The sequence below is a fragment of the Argopecten irradians genome, chromosome 5 (assembly GCF_041381155.1).
Source record: "Argopecten irradians isolate NY chromosome 5, Ai_NY, whole genome shotgun sequence".
Taxonomy (NCBI): domain Eukaryota; kingdom Metazoa; phylum Mollusca; class Bivalvia; order Pectinida; family Pectinidae; genus Argopecten; species Argopecten irradians.
In genome coordinates this window covers 21,381,063-21,404,855 of record NC_091138.1, presented here as the reverse complement: position 1 = coordinate 21,404,855, position 23,793 = coordinate 21,381,063, and the positions used below count along the sequence as shown (strand labels likewise).

At 37.4% G+C, this 23,793-nt stretch overlaps 1 protein-coding gene across 1 annotated transcript; it reads right to left on the bottom strand.

The window, feature by feature from the left end:
* Nucleotides 1-1,987: 1,987 nt before the first annotated feature.
* On the bottom strand, nucleotides 1,988-23,791 carry LOC138324318 (target of rapamycin complex subunit lst8-like). The gene is made up of 9 exons (XM_069269395.1): nucleotides 23,577-23,791; nucleotides 21,503-21,554; nucleotides 21,051-21,213; nucleotides 20,667-20,742; nucleotides 19,708-19,782; nucleotides 18,842-18,919; nucleotides 18,092-18,217; nucleotides 5,858-6,122; nucleotides 1,988-2,517 (listed from the first exon to the last, which is right to left on the bottom strand). Exons 1-9 carry the CDS (start codon nucleotides 23,697-23,699, stop codon nucleotides 2,396-2,398), a joined length of 1,080 nt encoding a protein of 359 aa, XP_069125496.1. The 5' UTR covers nucleotides 23,700-23,791; the 3' UTR covers nucleotides 1,988-2,395.
* Between the last annotated feature and the right edge of the window lie 2 nt (nucleotides 23,792-23,793).

Sequence of the window (23,793 nt, the reverse complement as noted above, 5' to 3'; positions counted from 1 at the left end):
CAATGTTTATAGTAAGGCTGGACACAAGGGACATGAAAACTAGCTACAATGTTTATAGTAAGGCTGGACACAAGGGACATGAAAACTAGCTACAATGTTTATAGTAAGGCTGGACACAAGGGACATAAAAACTAGCTACAATGTTTATAGTAAGGCTGGACACAAGGGACATGAAAACTAGCTACAATGTTTATAGTAAGGCTGGACACAAGGGACATGAAAACTAGCTACAATGTTTATAGTAAGGCTGGACACAAGGGACATGAAAACTAGCTACAATGTTTATAGTAAGGCTGGACACAAGGGACATGAAAAACTAACTACAATGTTTATAGTAAGGCTGGACACAAGGGACATGAAAACTAGCTACAATGTTTATAGTAAGGCTGGACACAAGGGACATGAAAACTAGCTACAATGTTTATAGTAAGGCTGGACACAAGGGACATAAAAACTAGCTACAATGTTTATAGTAAGGCTGGACACAAGGGACATGAAAACTAACTACAATGTTTATAGTAAGGCTGGACACAAGGGACATGAAAACTAGCTACAATGTTTATAGTAAGGCTGGACACAAGGGACATAAAAACTAGCTACAATGTTTATAGTAAGGCTGGACACAAGGGACATGAAAACTAGCTACAATGTTTATAGTAAGGCTGGACACAAGGGACATGAAAAACTAGCTACAATGTTTATAGTAAGGCTGGACACAAGGGACATAAAAACTAGCTACAATGTTTATAGTAAGGCTGGACACAAGGGACATGAAAACTAGCTACAATGTTTATAGTAAGGCTGGACACAAGGGACATGAAAACTAGCTACAATGTTTATAGTAAGGCTGGACACAAGGGACATGAAAACTAGCTACAATGTTTATAGTAAGGCTGGACACAAGGGACATAAAAACTAGCTACAATGTTTATAGTAAGGCTGGACACAAGGGACATGAAAACTAGCTACAATGTTTATAGTAAGGCTGGACACAAGGGACATGAAAACTAGCTACAATGTTTATAGTAAGGCTGGACACAAGGGACATAAAAACTAGCTACAATGTTTATAGTAAGGCTGGACACAAGGGACATAAAAACTAGCTACAATGTTTATAGTAAGGCTGGACACAAGGGACATAAAAACTAGCTACAATGTTTATAGTAAGGCTGGACACAAGGGACATTAAACAATGATAAATGTTTATAGTAAGGTTAAACACAAGGGACATAAAAACTAGCTACGATGTTTATAGTAAGGCTGGACACTAGGGACATAAAAACTAGCTACAATGTTTATAGTAAGGCTAAACACAAGGGACATAAAAACTAGCTACAATGTTTATAGTAAGGTTAAACACAAGGGACATAAAAACTAGCTACAATGTTTATAGTAAGGCTGGACACAAGGGACATAAAAACTAGCTACAATGTTTATAGTAAGGCTAAACACAAGGGACATGAAAACTAGCTACAATGTTTATAGTAAGGCTGGACACAAGGGACATAAAAACTAGCTACAATGTTTATAGTAAGGCTGGACACAAGGGACATAAAAACTAGCTACAATGTTTATAGTAAGGCTGGACACAAGGGACATGAAAACTAGCTACAATGTTTATAGTAAGGCTGGACACAAGGGACATAAAAACTAGCTACAATGTTTATAGTAAGGCTGGACACAAGGGACATAAAAACTAGCTACAATGTTTATAGTAAGGCTGGACACAAGGGACATGAAAACTAGCTACAATGTTTATAGTAAGGCTGGACACATTAGGGACCTCAAAACTAGCTACAATGTTTATAGTAAGGCTGGACACAAGGGACATGAAAACTAGCTGCAATGTTTATAGAATCATTTAAGGTGTTTTTCAGGTTCAAAATGAAAATGTTGACCTCTATCAGTTACTTGTTATACTAAATACAAGTTTATCTTTCACTGAATACTTACTCCTTCCTAAACCAGATAGAAAACAGAACTTCCATTATACTTTTTACAACAGTTATTTATCATCAAACTGTATATTAATTATTCCTTACTTCATTCTAGCCAGTCTCTCTCTTGGGAGGCACCAGGAGGTGTATAAAAGTTATCACATCTTAATGAATTAAATCACTTTCATGTCATATTTTTGACATTAAAAAGGCTAACATTTGCATGTAGTATTTCTGTCACTTCCTTCAGAATATATTTCAACACCTTGTCCATCAGTCCTCCTATAATAGTTCACACAATAACACTCAACATTTCATCAAGACGACCCTTCACAACCCAATGTTTTAATCTATGCAATAGAGGGTTCCATTATTGGCTTTTTCTTGCATTATCAAAATTTTCACCATCTTGCACTATCAAGTTCAGACAGGCATAATACACTTGTTTAAATTTCCGATCAATGAACAACGATTTCATCCCTGAACGCCATGGCAACCACAGCCTTCTGATGACCACTGTATTCCTTCTTCACTTCCCCTGTGTCCACACTCCATAGACGAGCAGTGTTGTCTGATGAGGCTGAAACAAAGTCGAGAATAAAGACCTAAAATTACCATACATAATCCAAAGAACATTAATGCCTGAAGGTGTTGGTATTGAAATAAGGATATCTACCCAGTTATCTACTGCATGAAATGTTGTGAAACTTTCAAATTACTTTATTTTGACATTTATGTTAGCTGATGGCACTGTGCTTTCAATATTAAATGTATGATTTTTTTGCAATTTTAGGCGTGTGTTTCATCAGCAACCACGAAAAGTAATGAGCAATACTACACAACCAACATTTATACAGTTATTATACAAATTGAGTTAGACCCCCTATGTTTCGTCCTGTTTTTGATAATATCAAAAATGCTGTACTTAAATTGTATGTCAAGAAATAATTCAGTTCTGACTACAAGTATTCCATGTTTGTTTTACCTGAAATGATATACTAGGAGTCACCACTGTATTCTATGTTTGTTTTACCTGTAATGATATACTGGGAGTTACCACTGTATTCTATGTTTGTTTTACCTGTAGTGATATACTGGGAGTCACCACTGTATTCTATGTTTGTTTTACCTGTAATGATATACTGGGAGTCACCACTGTATTCTATGTTTGTTTTACCTGTAATGATATACTGGGAGTCACCACTGTATTCTATGTTTGTTTTACCTGTAATGATATACTGGGAGTCACCACTGTATTCTATGTTTGTTTTACCTGTAATGATATACTGGGAGTCACCACTGTATTCTATGTTTGTTTATACATGTAATGATATACTGGGAGTCACCACTGTATTCTATGTTTGTTTATACATGTAATGATATACTGGGAGTCACCACTGTATTCTATGTTTGTTTTACCTGTAGTGATATACTGGGAGTCACCACTGTATTCTATGTTTGTTTTACCTGTAGTGATATACTGGGATCACCACTGCATCCTATGTTCGTTTTACCTGTAATGATATACTGGGAGTCACCACTGTATTCTATGTTTGTTTTACCTGTAATGATATACTGGGAGTCACCACTGTATTCTATGTTTGTTTTACCTGAAATGATATACTAGGAGTCACCACTGTATTCTATGTTTGTTTTACCTGAAATGATATACTGGGAGTCACCACTGTATTCTATGTTTGTTTTACCTGTAATGATATACTGGGAGTCACCACTGTATTCTATGTTTGTTTTACCTGTAGTGATATACTGGGAGTCACCACTGTATTCTATGTTTGTTTTACCTGTAACAATATACTGGGAGTCACCACTGTATTCTATGTTTGTTTTACCTGTAGTGATATACTGGGAGTCACCACTGTATTCTATGTTTGTTTTACCTGTAATGATATACTGGGAGTCACCACTGTATTCTATGTTTGTTTTACCTGTAGTGATATACTGGGAATCACCACTGTATTCTATGTTTGTTTTACCTGTAATGATATACTGGGAGTCACCACTGTATTCTATGTTTGTTTTACCTGTAATGATATACTGGGAGTCACCACTGTATTCTATGTTTGTTTTACCTGAAATGATATACTAGGGAGTCACCACTGTATTCTATGTTTGTTTTACCTGAAATGATATACTGGGAGTCACCACTGTATTCTATGTTTGTTTTACCTGTAATGATATACTGGGAGTCACCACTGTATTCTATGTTTGTTTTACCTGTAATGATATACTGGGAGTCACCACTGTATTCTATGTTTGTTTTACCTGTAATGATATACTGGGAGTCACCACTGTATTCTATGTTTGTTTTACCTGTAATGATATACTGGGAGTCACCACTGTATTCTATGTTTGTTTTACCTGTAATGATATACTGGGAGTCACCACTGTATTCTATGTTTGTTTTACCTGTAATGATATACTGGGAGTCACCACTGTATTCTATGTTTGTTTTACCTGTAATGATATACTGGGAGTCACCACTGTATTCTATGTTTGTTTATACATGTAATGATATACTGGGAGTCACCACTGTATTCTATGTTTGTTTTACCTGTAATGATATACTGGGAGTCACCACTGTATTCTATGTTTGTTTTACCTGTAATGATATACTGGGAGTCACCACTGTATTCTATGTTTGTTTTACCTGAAATGATATACTGGGAGTCACCACTGTATTCTATGTTTGTTTTACCTGAAATGATATACTGGGAGTCACCACTGTATTCTATGTTTGTTTTACCTGTAATGATATACTGGGAGTCACCACTGTATTCTATGTTTGTTTTACCTGTAATGATATACTGGGAGTCACCACTGTATTCTATGTTTGTTTTACCTGTAATGATATACTGGGAGTCACCACTGTATTCTATGTTTGTTTTACCTGTAATGATATACTGGGAGTCACCACTGTATTCTATGTTTGTTTTACCTGTAATGATATACTGGGAGTCACCACTGTATTCTATGTTTGTTTTACCTGTAATGATATACTGGGAGTCACCACTGTATTCTATGTTTGTTTTACCTGTAATGATATACTGGGAGTCACCACTGTATATGTTTGTTTTTTGTTTTACCTGTAATGATATACTGGGAGTCACCACTGTATTTATGTTTGTTTTACCTGTAATGATATACTGGGAGTCACCACTGTATTCTATGTTTGTTTTACCTGTAATGATATACTGGGAGTCACCACTGTATTCTATGTTTGTTTTACCTGTAATGATATACTGGGAGTCACCACTGTATTTATGTTTGTTTTACCTGTAATGATATACTGGGAGTCACCACTGTATTATATGTTTGTTTTACCTGTAGTATATATACTGGGAGTCACCACTGTATTCTATGTTTGTTTTACCTGTAATGATATACTGGGAGTCACCACTGTATTCTATGTTTGTTTTACCTGTAATGATATACTGGGAGTCACCACTGTATTCTATGTTTGTTTTACCTGTAGTGATATACTGGGAGTCACCACTGTATTCTATGTTTGTTTTACCTGTAATGATATACTGGGAGTCACCACTGTATTCTATGTTTGTTTTACCTGTAGTGATATACTGGGAGTCACCACTGTATTATATGTTTGTTTTACCTGTAGTGATATACTGGGAGTCACCACTGTATTCTATGTTTGTTTTACCTGTAATGATATACTGGGAGTCACCACTGTATTCTATGTTTGTTTTACCTGTAATGATATACTGGGAGTCACCACTGTATTCTATGTTTGTTTTACCTGTAATGATATACTGGGAGTCACCACTGTATTCTATGTTTGTTTATACATGTAATGATATACTGGGAGTCACCACTGTATTCTATGTTTGTTTTACCTGTAATGATATACTGGGAGTCACCACTGTATTCTATGTTTGTTTTACCTGTACTGATATACTGGGAGTCACCACTGTATTCTATGTTTGTTTTACCTGTAATGATATACTGGGAGTCACCACTGTATTCTATGTTTGTTTTACCTGTAATGATATACTGGGAGTCACCACTGTATTCTATGTTTGTTTTACCTGTAATGATATACTGGGAGTCACCACTGTATTCTATGTTTGTTTTACCTGTAGTGATATACTGGGAGTCACCACTGTATTCTATGTTTGTTTTACCTGTAGTGATATACTGGGAGTCACCACTGTATTATATGTTTGTTTTACCTGTAGTGATATACTGGGAGTCACCACTGTATTATATGTTTGTTTTACCTGTAGTGATATACTGGGAGTCACCACTGTATTCTATGTTTGTTTTACCTGTAGTGATATACTGGGAGTCACCACTGTATTATATGTTTGTTTTACCTGTAATGATATACTGGGAGTCACCACTGTATTCTATGTTTGTTTTACCTGTAGTGATATACTGGGAGTCACCACTGTATTCTATGTTTGTTTTACCTGTAATGATATACTGGGAGTCACCACTGTATTCTATGTTTGTTTTACCTGTAGTGATATACTAGGAGTCACCACTGTATTCTATGTTTGTTTTACCTGTAATGATATACTGGGAGTCACCACTGTATTCTATGTTTGTTTTACCTGTAATGATATACTGGGAGTCACCACTGTATTCTATGTTTGTTTTACCTGTAATGATATACTGGGAGTCACCACTGTATTCTATGTTTGTTTTACCTGTAATGATATACTGGGAGTCACCACTGTATTCTATGTTTGTTTTACCTGTAATGATATACTGGGAGTCACCACTGTATTCTATGTTTGTTTTACCTGTAATGATATACTGGGAGTCACCACTGTATTCTATGTTTGTTTTACCTGTAATGATATACTGGGAGTCACCACTGTATTCTATGTTTGTTTTACCTGTAATGATATACTGGGAGTCACCACTGTATTCTATGTTTGTTTATACATGTAATGATATACTGGGAGTCACCACTGTATTCCATGTTTGTTTTACCTGTAATGATATACTGGGAGTCACCACTGTATTCTATGTTTGTTTTACCTGTAATGATATACTGGGAGTCACCACTGTATTCTATGTTTGTTTTACCTGTAATGATATACTGGGAGTCACCACTGTATTCTATGTTTGTTTTACCTGTAATGATATACTGGGAGTCACCACTGTATTCTATGTTTGTTTTACCTGTAATGATATACTGGGAGTCACCACTGTATTCTATGTTTGTTTTACCTGTAATGATATACTGGGAGTCACCACTGTATTCTATGTTTGTTTTACCTGTAATGATATACTGGGAGTCACCACTGTATTCTATGTTTGTTTTACCTGTAATGATATACTGGGAGTCACCACTGTATTCTATGTTTGTTTTACCTGTAATGATATACTGGGAGTCACCACTGTATTCTATGTTTGTTTTACCTGTAATGATATACTGGGAGTCACCACTGTATTCTATGTTTGTTTTACCTGTAATGATATACTGGGAGTCACCACTGTATTCTATGTTTGTTTTACCTGTAATGATATACTGGGAGTCACCACTGTATTCTATGTTTGTTTTACCTGTAATGATATACTGGGAGTCACCACTGTATTCTATGTTTGTTTTACCTGTAATGATATACTGGGAGTCACCACTGTATTCTATGTTTGTTTTACCTGTAATGATATACTGGGAGTCACCACTGTATTCTATGTTTGTTTTACCTGTAATGATATACTGGGAGTCACCACTGTATTCTATGTTTGTTTTACCTGTAATGATATACTGGGAGTCACCACTGTATTCTATGTTTGTTTTACCTGTAATGATATACTGGGAGTCACCACTGTATTGTATGTTTGTTTTACCTGTAATGATATACTGGGAGTCACCACTGTATTCTATGTTTGTTTTACCTGTAATGATATACTGGGAGTCACCACTGTATTCTATGTTTGTTTTACCTGTAATGATATACTGGGAGTCACCACTGTATTCTATGTTTGTTTTACCTGTAATGATATACTGGGAGTCACCACTGTATCCTATGTTTGTTTATACCTGTAATGATATACTGGGAGTCACCACTGTATTCTATGTTTGTTTTACCTGTAATGATATACTGGGAGTCACCACTGTATTCTATGTTTGTTTTACCTGTAATGATATACTGGGAGTCACCACTGTATTCTATGTTTGTTTTACCTGTAATGATATACTGGGAGTCACCACTGTATTCTATGTTTGTTTTACCTGTAATGATATACTGGGAGTCACCACTGTATTCTATGTTTGTTTTACCTGTAATGATATACTGGGAGTCACCACTGTATTCTATGTTTGTTTATACATGTAATGATATACTGGGAGTCACCACTGTATTCCATGTTTGTTTTACCTGTAGTGATATACTGGGAGTCACCACTGTATTCTATGTTTGTTTTACCTGTAATGATATACTGGGAGTCACCACTGTATTCTATGTTTGTTTTACCTGTAATGATATACTGGGAGTCACCACTGTATTCTATGTTTGTTTTACCTGTAATGATATACTGGGAGTCACCACTGTATTCTATGTTTGTTTTACCTGTAATGATATACTGGGAGTCACCACTGTATTCTATGTTTGTTTTACCTGTAATGATATACTGGGAGTCACCACTGTATTCTATGTTTGTTTTACCTGTAATGATATACTGGGAGTCACCACTGTATTCTATGTTTGTTTTACCTGTAATGATATACTGGGAGTCACCACTGTATTCTATGTTTGTTTTTTACCTGTAATGATATACTGGGAGTCACCACTGTATTCTATGTTTGTTTTACCTGTAATGATATACTGGGAGTCACCACTGTATTCTATGTTTGTTTTACCTGTAATGATATACTGGGAGTCACCACTGTATTCTATGTTTGTTTTACCTGTAATGATATACTGGGAGTCACCACTGTATTCTATGTTTGTTTTACCTGTAATGATATACTGGGAGTACCACTGTATTCTATGTGTTTTACCTGTAATGATATACTGGGAGTCACCACTGTATTCCTGTAATGATATACTGGGAGTCACCACTGTATTCTATGTTTTTACCTGTTTGGGACCTGTAATGATATACTGGGAGTCACCACTGTATTCTATGTTTGTTTTACCTGTAATGATATACTGGGAGTCACCACTACCACTGTATTCTATGTTTGTTTTACCTGTAATGATATACTGGGAGTCACCACTGTATTCTATGTTTGTTTTACCTGTAATGATATACTGGGAGTCACCACTGTATTCTATGTTTGTTTTACCTGGTACATGATAATACTGGGAGTCACCACTGTATTCTATGTTTGTTTTACCTGTAATGATATACTGGGAGTCACCACTGTATTCTATGTTTGTTTTACCTGTAATGATATACTGGGAGTCACCACTGTATTCTATGTTTGTTTTACCTGTAATGATATACTGGGAGTCACACTGTATTCTATGTTTGTTTTACCTGTAATGATATACTGGGAGTCACCACTGTATTTCTATGTTTGTTTTACCTGTAATGATATACTGGGAGTCACCACTGTATTCTATGTTTGTTTTACCTGTAATGATATACTGGGAGTCACCACTGTATTCTATGTTTGTTTTACCTGTAATGATATATACTGGGAGTCACCACTGTATTCTATGTTTGTTTTACCTGTAATGATATACTGGGAGTCACCACTGTATCTATGTTTGTTTTACCTGTAATGATATACTGGGAGTCACACTGTATTCTATGTTTGTTTTACCTGTAATGATATACTGGGAGTCACCACTGTATTCTATGTTTGTTTTACCTGTAGTTATGATAATACTGGGAGTCAACACTGTATTCTATGTTTGTTTTACCTGTAATGATATACTGGGAGTCACCACTGTGTATTCCTGGGAGTCAACCACTATGATTTGTTTTACCTGTAATGATATACTGGGAGTCACCAACTGTATTCATGTTTGTTTTAATGGGAAGTCACTGTAATGATATACTGGGAGTCACCACTGTATTCTATGTTTGTTTTACCTGTAATGATATAGTCCACACTGTATTCACCCGTGAAATGTTATACTGGGAAGTCACCACAAGTATTCTATGTTTGTTTTATACCTGTATGATATACGGGATACCTACTTATTCTATGTTTGTTTAATACCTGTACAAGATATACTGGGAGTCACACTGTATTCTTTATGTTTGTTTTACCTGTAATGATATACTGGGAGTCACCACTGTATTCTATGTTTGTTTTACATGCTTACATGAATATACTGGGAGTACATACTGATGTATTCTTCGTTTTTCACAACTTTACTGTAATGATATACTGGGATGTGTCACCACTGTATTCACTATGTTTGTTTTAACCCTGTAATGATATACTGGGATGTCACCGACTGTATTCTATGTTTGTTTTACCTGTAACATGATATACTGGGAGTCACCACTGTATTCTATGTTTGTTTTACCTGTAATGATATACTGGGAGTCAACACTGTATTCTATATTTGTAATGATTTGCATCACCTGTATGTTTGTTTTTAATAATGATTATACTGGGAGTCACACACTGTATTCTATGGTATTGTTTTTGACCTGTAATGATATACTGGGAGTCACCACTGTATTCTATGTATGTTTAACCTGTAATGATATACTGGGAGTCACCACTGTATTCTATGTTTTTGTTGTTACCTGTAGTGATCCCCTACTGGGAGTCACCCACTGTAGCCCTATGTTTGTTTTACCTGTATGATAGTACTGGAGTCACCACTGTGATTCCTATGTTTGTATTTACGCTGAAATTGATAACACTGGGAGTCACCACTGTTATTCTATGTTTTGTTTTACCTTCATGATATACCTGCGAGTTCAACATCTGTATCTATGTTTGTTTTACCTGTAGTGATAAACTGGGAGTCAACACTGTCAAAATCTGCTATACAAGTTTTGTTTTACCTGTAAGGATGTTTCTGGGAATCCCAATTTGTATTCCATGTTTGAACTCTATGACTGTAATGATATACTGGGAGTCACCACTGTATTCTATGTTTGTTTTAACCTGTAATGTGATATACTGGGAGTCAGAGCCAAAATGTATTCAATGTTTGTTTTACCTGTAATGATATATTACTGGGAGTCACCACTGTATTTCCATTTTGTTTCTACCTGTAATGATATTACTGGATTTCACCACTCTATTTCCCCTTTTGTTTTACCCGCCCCTGATATACTGGGAGTCCCCACTGGGGGGTTCTATGTTTGTTTTATACAAGTAATGTTCCCCTTCCCCAAAGGATGTTTGTGTCACCAAATTTATGTTTTCCATTTACTCTATGACTAGTACTGGTTTAAAGGATTTATTCTATTTCCCCTTTTGGCCTGTAATGATATACTGGGGTCACCACTGTATTTATGTTTGTTTTTACCTGTTTGTGGCCAAATTTGACAATATCATGGGAGTCACCACTGTATTTTACCTGTAGCGATATAAAGGGATTTACCACTGTATTACCCTGTTTGGGCCCCCCCCTCCTGCCCCCGGGGGACTGGGTTCTGTTCACCACTGTATTCTATTTTGTTTTCCATGTAATGCTCTATGTTTAAAGGATTTACCTTTTTACCTGTAATGATATACTGGGGGTCACCACTTTATACAAGTTTGTTCCCCTTTCCAAAGGATGTTTGTTTTACCCAAATTTGGTTTTTACATGATATCCATTCAGGGCCACCATGTATTCTATGTTTGTTTTATTGTAATGATATACTGGGAGTCACCACCCTATTGGGCCCCCCCCCCCTCCTGCCCCCGGGGGGCCAGAGTAAAATTTATACAAGGAGTCCCACTTACCCCATTTTGTTTTACCAAATTTGGGAGTCACCACTGTATACCTGTTTGTTTTACCATATACAGGAGTCACCACTGTATTTATGTTTGTTTTTACCTGTATTTCCCCTACTGGGAGTCACCACTGTATTCCCCATGTTTGTTTTACCAGTAATGATTTATACTGGGAGTCACCACTGTATTCTATGTTTGTTTTACCCTGTAATGATATACTGGGAGTGACCACTGTAGCTATGTTAAAGTTTTACCTGTAATTATACTGGGAGTCCCACTGTATTCTGCCCTGTTTGTTTTACCTGTAATGTTTATACAAGGGAGTCACCCTTCCCCCAAGTATGTTTGTGTCCAAATTTTTTACAATCCATGTAGAGACTCTATGACTATAGCGATTTAAAGGATTTTTACCTCTATTTATACTGGGCCCCGTCACCACTGTATTCCAAAATGTTTGTTTGTTCCCTTAATGATATTTGTGGCCAAATTTGTTACAATCCATGCAGAACTCTATGATTCTATGTTTGTTTTACCGATTTAAAGGATTTACCTCTATTTTTTATTGGGCCCGCCCCTCCTGATATACTGGGAGTCACCACTGAGTCAAAATGTATACAAGTTCTGTTCACCCTTCCCCAAAGGATGTTTGTGGCCAAATACTGGTTACAATTCATGTAGAACTCTATTACAAGTAGCGATATAAAGTTTTACCTGTATGATATACCCCGCCCCTCCTGGGGGTCACCAAAATTTAAATACTGTTCTGTTCCCCTTCCCCATGTTGTTTTGGCCAAATTTGGTTACATTCCATTCAGAACTCTATGACGAGTGCGATTTAAAGGATTTACCTTTATTACCCCTATTGGGATCCTGCCCCCGGGGGTCACCACTGCCATAAATTTATATGTTCTGTTCCCCTTACCCCCATTTTGTTTTGGGAGTCACAAACTGTTGGTTATATTCCATTCAGAACTCTACCTACTGGGAGTCAGCGATATTTTTGATTTACCTCTATTTCCCCTATTGGGCCCCCCGCCCCTCACCACTGAGTCAAAATTTATGTTTTCTGTTTTTCCCCCAAGGATGTTTGTGGCCAAATTTGGTTACAATTCCATGTAGAACTCTATGACTATGTTTAAAGGATTTACCTGTATTTATATGGGCCCCACCCCTCACCCCCGGGGGACCAGTAGCTTTATACAAGTTCTGTTCCCTACCCCCAAAGGATATACTTTGTGGCCAAATTTGGTTACATTCCATTCAGAAGTTACTATGACTAGTACCGATTTAAAGGATTTACCTCTATTTACCCCGTCCTGATATACTGGTCAGAGTCAAAATTTATACAAGTTCTGTTCCCCTTCCCCAAAGGATGTTTGTGGCCAAATTTGGTTACATTCCATTCAATGAACTCTATGACTAGTAGCGATTTAAAGGATTTATCTATTGTATTGGGCCCCGTCCTGCCCCCCTGGGACCAGAGCCAAAATTTCAATGTTTGTTTTACCCCAAGGATGTTTGTGGCCAGTCAATTCATGTAGAACTCTATGTTTGTTTTACCGATTGATAAACTGGATTTACCTCTATTACTATTGTTCCTGTTTTACTGTACCAGAGCCAAAATTTATGGGTTCTGTTCCCACTTACCCCATTGTTGTTTGTGCCAAATTTGGTTTTACCATTCAGAACTCTATGACTAGTAGCGATTTAAAGGATTTATCTATTTCCCCTATTGGGCCCCGCCCCTCCTGCCCCCAGGGGGACCAGAGTCAAAATTTATACAAGTTCTGTTCCCCTTCCCCCCAAGGATGTTTGTGGCCAAATTTGGTTACATGTTTGTAGAACTCTATGACTAGTAGCGATATACTGGATTCACCACTATTTTCCCTATGGGTTTTACCCCTCCTGCCCCCCGGGGGTCAGAGTCAAATTTTATACAAGTTTGTTTTTCCTTCCCCCAAGGATGTTTGTGGCCAAATTTGGTTACAATCCATTCAGTACTCTATGACTGTAGCGATGATAAAGGATTTACCTCTATTACCCCTATTGGGCCCCGCCCCTCCTGCCCCCCCCGGGGATATACTGAGCCAAAATTTAAACAAGTTCTGTTCCCCTTCCCCCAAAGTATGTTTGTGGCCAAATTTGGTTACATGTTTCATTCAGATCTATGACTGAAGCGATTTAAAGGATTTACCTTTATTACCCTATTGGGCCCCCCCTCCTGCCCCCGGGGGGTCAGAGCCAAAATTTATACAAGTTCTGTTCCCCTTCCCCCAAGGATGTTTGTGGCCAAATTTGATTACATTCCATTCAGAACTCTATGACCTGAAGCGATTTAAAGGATTTACCTTTATTACCCCCTATTGGGCCCCGTTTTCCTGCCCCCGGGGGACTGAGCCAAAATTTATTCAAGTTCTGTTCCCCTTACCCCATTGTTGTTTTGGCCAAATTTGGTTACATTCCATTCAGAACTCTATGACTATAGCGATTTAAAGGATTTACCTCTATTTCCCCTATACTGGGCCCCCGCCCCTCCTGCCCCCATGGGGACCAGAGTTTAAATTTATACAAGTTCTGGGAGTTCACCAAGGATGTTTGTGGCCAAATTTGGTTACAATTCATTAGAACTCTATGACTAGTAGCGATTTAAAGGATTTACCTCTATTTTCTATTGGGCCCCACCCTGTCCTGCCCCCTGTATTCTATGTTTGTTTTACGGGGGGTCCAGAGTCAAAATTTATACAAGTTCTGTTCCCCTTCCCCCAAGGATGTTTGTGGCCAAATTTGGTTACAATGTATGCAGAACTCTATGACAAGTAGCAATTTAAAGGATTTACCTCTATTTCCCTATTGGGCCCCGCCCCTCCTGCCCCCGGGGGACCAGAGCCAAAATTTATACAAGTTTGTTTTACCTTCCCCAAAGATATACTGGGAGTCACCAGAACTCTATTACAAGTAGCGATTAAAGGATTTACCTCTGTTACCCCTATTGGGCCCCGCCCCTCCTGCCCCCTGGGACCAGAGCCAAAATTTAAACAAGTTCTGTTTTCCCCAAAGTATGTTTGTGGCCAAATTTGGTTACATTCCATTCAGAGCTCTATGATAAAGCGATTTACTGGATTTACCTTTATTCCCCTATTGGGCCCCGCCCCTCCTGCCCCCCGGGGGGTCAGAGCCAAAATTTATACAAGTTCTGTTTTTCCCCCAAGGATGTTTGTGGCCAAATTTGATTACATTCCATTCAGAGCTCTATGACTGTATTTATGTTTACCTTTATTACCCCTATTGGGCCCCGCCCCTACTGGGGGGACCAGAGTCAAAATTGTATTCTGTTCCCCTTACCCCATTTGTTTTACCTTTGTTACATTCCATGGGAGAACTCTATGTACTAGTATGTTTAAAGTTTTACCTCTATTTCCCCTATTGGGAGTCACCCCCAAGGGATTCAAAATTTATACAAGTTTTTCCCCTTCCCCCAAGGATGTTTGTGGGAGTCATTTGGTTACATTCATGTTTGAACTCTATGACTGTAGCGATTTAAAGGATTTACCTCTATTCCCCTATTGGGCCCCCCCTGTCCTGCCCTACGGGGGGTCAGAGTCAAATTTATACAAGTTCTGTTCCCCTTCCCCCAAGGGAGTCACCACTGTTTGTGGCCAAATTTGGTTACAATCCATGTTTGTTCTATGACAAGTAGCCTGGGATTTACCTCTATTTTCCCTATTGGGCCCTGCCCCTCCTGCCCCCGGGGGACCAGAGTAAAATTTATACAAGTTCTTTTCCCCTTCCCCACTGTATGTTTGTTTTACCTGTATATGAAATTTGGGACATTCCATTCACCACTGTATGACTAGTAGCGATTTAAAGGATTTACCTCTATTCACCCCTGTATTGGGCCCCGCCCCTCCTGCCCCCGGGGGGATCAGAGCCAAAATTTATTCAAGTTTGTTTTCCCTGTAAAGGATGTTTGTGAGTCACCATTGGTACATTCCATGTTTGTTTTATGACCTGTAGCGATATAAAGGGAGTACCACTGTATTCCCCTATTGGGCCCCGCCCCTAATGCCCCCTGGGGGTCACCAAAATGTATACAAGTTCTGTTCCCCTTCCCCCAAGATGTTTGTGGCCAAATTTGGTTACAATTCCATGTAGAACTCTATGACTAGAGTCGATTTTACTGGATTTACCTTTGTTTTACCTGTATATTGGGCCCCGCCCCTATGCCCCCGGGGGAGTCACCAAAATTTATACAAGTTCTGTTCCCCTTACCTGTAAGGATGTTTGGGCCAAATTTGTATTACATATCCATTGTTCTATACTAGTAGCGATTTAAACTGGATTTACCTGTATTCTATGTTTGTTTTATTGGGCCCCGATATACTGGGGGGTCCACCACTGTTTTACAAGTTTGTTTTCCCTGTAATGATATTTGTGGCCAAATTTGTTATTCCATATGAACTTTGACTTACCTGTTTAAAGGATTTACCTCTATTACTATTGGGAGTCACCCCCGGGGGACTGAGCCAAAATGTTTGTTTTACAAGTGATGTTCCCCTTCCCCAAAGTATGTTTGTGGCCAAATTTGGTACATTATCCATGTCCTGTAAGATATACTGGGAGTTTAAACTGTATTTACCTGTTTGTTTTACCCCTATTGATATACTGGGGGGTCAGAGCCAAAATGTATACAAGTTTGTTTTCCCTGTTTGTGGCCAAATTTGGGACAATTCCATTCAGATGTTTGTATGATATACTGGAGTAACGATTTAAAGGATTTACCTTTAATTATATTGGGAGCCACCACTGCCCCCGGGGGGTATGCCAAAATTTTACAAGTTCTGTTCCCCTTACTGGGATGTTTGTGGCCAAATTTATTACATTCCATTCAGAACTCTATACCTGTAGCGATTTAAAGGATTTACCTCTATTTCCCCTATTGGGCCCCGCCCCTCCTGTAATGATATACAGAGTCAAAATTTATACAAGTTCTGTTTTACCTTCCCCCAAGGATGTTTGTGGCCAAATTTGGTTACATTCCATGTCAGAACTCTAGACTGTAGCGATTTAAAGGATTTACCTCTATTTCCCTGTATTCTATGTTTGGGCCCCGCCCCTCCTGCCCCTATGGGGATCAGAGTCACAAAATTTATACAAGTTCTGTTCCCCTTCCCCCAAGGATGTTTGTGGCCCAATTTGGTTACATTCATGTTAAACTCTATGACTAGTAGCGATTTAAAGGATTTACCTCTATTTCCCCTATCTGGGCCCCACCCCTCCTAGCCCCGGGGGACCAGAGCCAAAATTTATACAAGTTCTGTTCCCTTCCCCCAAGGATGTTTGTGGCCAAATTTGGTTACAATCATGCATGTAGATCTATGACTAGAGCGATTTAAAGGATTTACCTCTATTACCCCTATTGGGCCCCGCCCCTCCTGCCCCCGGGGACCAGAGCCAAAATTTATACAAGTTCTGTTCCCCTTCCCCAAAGTCACGTTTGTGGCCAAATTTGGTAACATTCCATTCAGAATATCTTGACACAAGAAGCGATTTAAAGGATTTACCTTTATTACCCTATTGGGCCCCGCCCCTCATGCCCCCGGGGGGTCAAGCCAAAATTTATACAAACTTATGTTCCCCTTCCCCAAAGGATGTTTGTGGCCAAATTTGATTAATCCATTCAAGCTCTAACGAGAATCGATTTAAAGTTTACCTTTATTACCCCTATTGGGCCCCGCCCCTTGCCCCTTTTTACAAAAAGAAATGAAAGTTATGGTCATTGTTTTAAAACTTTTAAGTATTTAATATGCCTCAGGGCATAAACAAGGTCTAATGGCCTCTTAATTTTAAGTTGTTTAGCCTATTTAATCTCTGTAACTTTGATTATAAACCTGGTAATCCTTTATCCAAGCATGCTTCAATATCAGAACTAGAGGCATTGTAATTACTAAAACAATGTTTAAAATGTAAGACAATTGCAACAGGTCAACTGATACTTTGTCCAAGGTGACTTAAAACCTTTAGCATATAAATCTTGATTTATAAGCTAAGATTTTTTTCAATCTTCATATAATTCCATATTTGCATATTATAAACTATCTGCCTTTGCGGATAGGTATGGATTCTGACGTCATGTGTTTTCAAGGGTAACATCATATTTTTCAGAGAAAACAATGTGAGTTACAATGGATACCTACCAAAGAAGGGAGGTAACTCTATGATATGCAAAGACTGAATAAGCTGCCATCAGGAATTGAATACAATCATTTTTCTATAACTGCAATTTTTATGACAAACCTACTTACGTAGAATCTGGACTGAATAAACATTTCAGAGCATAGCGACTGTGTGCCTCAAACTTGGTTTTGAGGTGTAGTTGAGTTGGATCTGTACCGCGGCCTCCAGTCAGAGTCCATATGTAACAACTACACTGTAAAATTAATAAAACTTTGAATGACTAGACAATGGATGTGAATGTTTCTCTTAATTAATCCCACTTAAATTAACCTGAGATGTTTTGAAATCTAAGTGCCTTAGATTATTGAGAAATATGCATAATTTTCAGACCAGCAAGACATTTTGGTGAACTGCAGTTACTGACAGAGGATAAAATCTGTTCAATGTACACTTTTAGCAAATTCAATTATTTACAAGCTAAGAGTCAATACAAATAAAGTTATACTCAAACCAAGATGAGCTACTCATTCAAATAGAAAATTGGTTAACAACAAAACAATTTAGGAGACAGCCCTCAACAATATGGAAGCACAGAACAAGACAAGTAACATAAAATATCTGCCTCCCTTGGATAGGAACTAATTATGGTGAACCAACTTATATATCTCGGAGAAAATGTTTCAAATGCAGGTAAAGTATAGATCGCAAAACGAGATTACCATGGAAAGTTTATTAGGCATGAAACCTGGAATATAAGTCACAGCGAAAATTAAGTTGGTTTACAGTATTCATAATAACATTACTTGTTTCATGTGTCTAACAGGTTATCAACAAAGTCCATGAAAAGGGTTATCTTCTTCTCCCTCCTCTTACTTACCTTGTTATTTACCGCGGCCATCATTGTTCCCATGGGATCTATGCTGATGGAGTGGATTGAGGCGTCTGGTTCTGGGATCTGTAACAACAAGGGACAATAAAACATATAAGGGACCATTTAGTCAAAGAGTATGCTGGAATTTTGATATTACTGTGACCTGGCAGTAAGTGTTCACTATGTTGTCCGTGTGTGTGATACATAAAATATCTTGCTCTTCACCATTACACATTAGTGGCGCAACGTTTGTAGGCCTAACCAAACCTGCGCAAGTGGAGTAAAGTAACTTTTGTCTACTCCAATCACTCTTACAGTAGTGTGTTTTACTTTTTAGATGCATGGTCATTTATCAAAAGTATTTTTCCTTATAAAAGAGGCAAGTATGCCCAGTAGCATCTCAACGGTAGATATTTGTTGCAATGATTGCAAACATTACAGGGAGTCCAGCTTGGTTATGGTATGTACACGGTATATAGCAAACAAACCAGGTTAGCTTAATTGTATAGGTAGCTATATATTATATTATACAATTAGAAATTTCAATAGTATCAACTCAAAATTGTTAACAATAATGCAGATATTGCCAATGTTGTTTGCTTTATTTTTCAAATGGAATGTAGAACAATTATAGTTAAATGTAAGAATTTGCTTCCTGATTATGTGTGAGAATTTGGTGGTTTACAGTACAATGCTTAAAACCACATTAATTACGTTTAGAGAAATAGCGTCAGTACAACTAGTGCGGACTAAAGAACAGCTTCAAGGGCTGTGTACATCATGGATGTTGGATAGTCTTAGTATCCTAATTACTTTGTGTCCTATAAGTTGTTCACAATAGTCTGAAACTACAAAGCTAGGATGATACTTACAATCTGTTCATTGTTATTTGTCTTCAAATCCCAGATATGTATGGCTCCACTCTGGTCACCAATAAATAGTTCTCCCTGTCAAAATGTTTTTAAGTTACTTTATATTTGACAACAGCAAAATTTTATGGAAATGAAAAATGAATAGATGTACATGTATGTCCCTTCATCAAAGTCACCAGGGATCTGACAACAAGGAATGGTAGAGAGTTTTATATGTGTTTTATAGCTATTGGTATTGGATACTGTAATTAAACAGGTATTTAAAAACCACAGAAGTGTAAAATTTTGATGTGCTCTACTGGATATTCTTTCAGATGACATTACATTCCCACCCCTTCTTACAATCAACTCTAACCATCTGTTGTAACTTTCCATAATGTCTATACTACTTGTATATACCAATACTATGTATGTTCTTACTCTTTATAAAGTACATAAATGATTGGTGTCTTCGGTGGCATTTTTCAGTGATAAAGCACTATAGAAAGGGCAACAGTTCCACTATACAAGAAGACACAACATGAATATACTGCAGTCTCCCAAAACACACACCTGGCAAAACATACATGCAACACACCGCATACATGGGAGGCCGTCCTTACATGACCCTGGCTGTTAATAGGACGTTAAAATAATCAAACAAACAAACAAACTACACAAATACCTCCCCTTGTAATCAACAACTATACCAAACATCTCAGAGGCTCTGTTTTCCTATATTTTATGAACTACATAATTACCTCCCCTTGTAATAAATAAAAGTTATATACCAATCCTTTGTATTTTCCTACATTTTATCAACTACATAATACCTCCCCGTGTAAACAATAACCATACCATCCACTGTTATAAGTAACTCAAATTTTTAAATCTTGTCTGTATTATGTAATTGCCTCCCCTTGTTAATTACTTCCCTCTTGTAATCAATAACTATATTCATACTTTAATTTTATTTTTACCTGATTAGGATGCAGACAGACACAATTGATTGGGGCATTCACTTGGAACAGCCTCTGACACTGTTGATTTCTTGATCTGAAAAAAAATTATAATAGATTTAGGTTGAGGTGTTTTTCTTTTATTTGAGATCGGAAGTATCGCACAATACCATAATATGTTCATCTCCTACAAATTTTACGTTCCTGCTAAAATAAAAATGTGCTTAAATTTGATAACAGAAATTAGAAAACTTGAACCAACTGAGTTTATTATAAGATTGATAATCTGTATGTCAGAGGTAGAAGCAGGGCACTGCAGTCACAGTCATTTTATTAGGTTGTCATATTCGTAAACTAATTTAAAAGAATCATACAAGTTTCATCTATCTTGATATCAGTAATTACCTGAGATCCCAGATGCGCACATTGTTATCTTCTCCCCCAGTGTACATCCATTTGCCTTCTTCCTGAAATCCAACACCGGTAATGTTTTTGGAGATGCCTTCATAGTTGATAACAGGATTGGGATTGTTGGAGTTTAGATCATACATACGAATATGCTGATATCCTGCAAACAACAAGTTATAAGTTTTAGTCTCCAATATCCTGACTAACCCTTTACATATTTTGTTACCAACCCTAGCTAATTTTTCAATATGTTGCAAATAAATAATATATATGATAGTCTACAGTGACTGTCATAGGATGATGTTATTAAAGTATCCTTCAGACATCCTTTTGGGCATTTAAAAGCTTAAAGTGCCATTTCAGCAATTTCTTACAATATTGCATTTTAATAGATTTTGTATCACTCACTAAATATAATGTCACACAAGTATTAAAATGTAAACATATACCTGCTGCTGCTATCAGCTGTTTGTCTGGTGTGATTTCCAATGCATTGACTTGCTGTAAACTGTTAAAGATTATAATATCAAAAGAAAACTTTTCTCATTCTCATAAAAAAGAAGTTATTGATCTTTTTATGAAACATATGCTGTCTGACCTATAGCTACGTGACAGAAAATGGATTTAACATGGATGTAATTTAAATCATACTGACCAACAAGATTTAGATTGTAGTCCCACATGGGTTTTTATTTCTTTATTATATTAATTTTGTAAAAGGAGTGGATCGGTGTGGCTTACGCTCAAGTTAAATACGGTCTCTATCACTCAGCTGTTTGACTCTGAAGTCGGAAGGGCCATTGATTTATCCCACCAGAAACCTTGGTTCTATTCCTCGACCTGGTGGGTGTACTGAACAGGAATGGGCATATTTTCTCTTCTTCATTGATTGGTGACTAACTAAATAATTTACAGAATGTGGTTTGAGAGTCTAGATGGAAATCAAACCAGGTGTGTAAAAAGAGCAGATTGGTGTGACTTGTATATACACAAATACACAGTGGTCTCTATATCACACAGCTGAGGAGTGAGGATGGAGCATGTTTCAGTTTAGGCGTCAGACTTTGGTTTATCACACTTGAAATTCAGGTTCAATTCTTGGTTGGGGCACTAAACAGAAATGTGTATTTTAATCCAGTCATGTTACTATGTTATATGCTAAAAAGGTGGGTTTGCTCTATCAGCTTAATTTCTAATTGTCCAATAGATTGTGCAAAAGAGACTATACATTTGTACATTGACCCATTCTTTTTGACAAAAAACTTCATTTTCTCATGTGCTGGCAGACTTTAGATAATTTTTATCATCATGTCCATCCTCAATACTTTACAGATGGATATAATGTCAGTGATAGTAGCCCCTGGAGTATCCACAATGCACTACTCATGTCTGATAAAATTTGTTGTAACAGAGAGAGAGAAGTGTGCCACCAGCTGCATGACCAGCCAGACTCGAACCTGTGACTCCGGTCTTACTGGTCTGCTGCTCTACTGAATGGGAAATTCACCTTAGCGCAAAGCTAGAAGGCAACCGTATCACTACTACAGCGTATATAGTCAAGTGCCCTAAATTTGTCAAGGACCTGTTTTCCTCATGTTTACAATTTTGCTTAAGTCTCATGAACTATTGCTTGATTTCATAAAGAGTGTCGTCTGCCAAAGCAGATTTGATCAAGGAATACTCGTTTTGCTTAAAAGGGAGTGTGTGCTATAGCCAAGCGGTTTATAAAAAAAAAAAATAGCATTAAATCCCAAAATGTAGGTATTTTCTTAAGTCCATTTTAAATGAAACTTTAAAACCCTGCCATCAGCATTTGACTTTCAATGTGCACTGATCACACTATGTCAACAAAGTATCCGGAGTCACTTGTCTGATCATGTGATTCATAGACCTGATTTAGGGTTTTTACAAATTATTTTGGCGATTCAAATTACCCAAAATATTTGGTGCGGTACGGTTGAAAACATAACGTAATTCTATGTAAACAGAGGTGTTCGCCACTTTCAATGACCAATAGGTTTACAGACTTAATATTGAAGAAACAACGAGAACATTTCAGCTTAAACACGATCTCACAAGCGCCTGCTGCTCAACATTTATTTGGAAAATAGGTCCATCTTGTTTCGGCCATCACCCAGCAACCGAAGGGTAGAAATCTTCCGTATCACAATAAATAAATCACTAATTGATAGACAACTTGTTGTAAAAGTAAGACAAAATATTACATATTTGTGCTGATAAAATTGGTACATTTTATTTCTTGCTGGTGTTTAGTAATGTAAAGTGACAGACACGAATCCTTCTCATTTATAAATCCTTGATGTACAGTAGTGTGTGTACAATTTATGTTTACAATATTTCAGAAAGAAATAATTATAAGCTGATAAGGGGGTTCAGCGAGGCAGAATGTAATATCTTCATTCAATGTGGTGTCTAAAATGTAAGCGCACACCAAACGCTATAAAAACGGTGAAACCGGTATATCAAACCATCATAACAATTTTCATATTTTGGTAAGGATACAGAGTCTGGATGTTGTACCGTCCGGTAACATATCCCGCTGTGAGCTTGCCAGAACCTGATTGTATGGTCATATCCAGCAGTGGCTAGGATAACAGGGTCCGTGTTACCGTTTGACCCAGTCATAGCTCAGAAATAAATTACATATTTCAAAAAAATTGCAATATATTTACAGTTCATCGGCCGGACGTGCACCTTGCGGAAGTAAATAATAAACAAC

Excerpts from the sequence above, each read along its gene's own strand:
- LOC138324318 (XM_069269395.1), bottom strand. The coding sequence starts at position 23,699 with ATGACTGGGTCAAACGGTAACACGGACCCTGTTATCCTAGCCACTGCT. Across the intron at positions 21,555-23,576 it reads CGGTACAACATCCAGACTCT|CAAGTCAATGCATTGGAAAT; the intron begins GTATCCTTACCA and ends AACAGTTTACAG. Across the intron at positions 6,123-18,091 it reads TATTCAGTCCAGATTCTACG|GGTGACTCCCAGTATATCAC; the intron begins TAAGTAGGTTTG and ends ATATAATACAGT.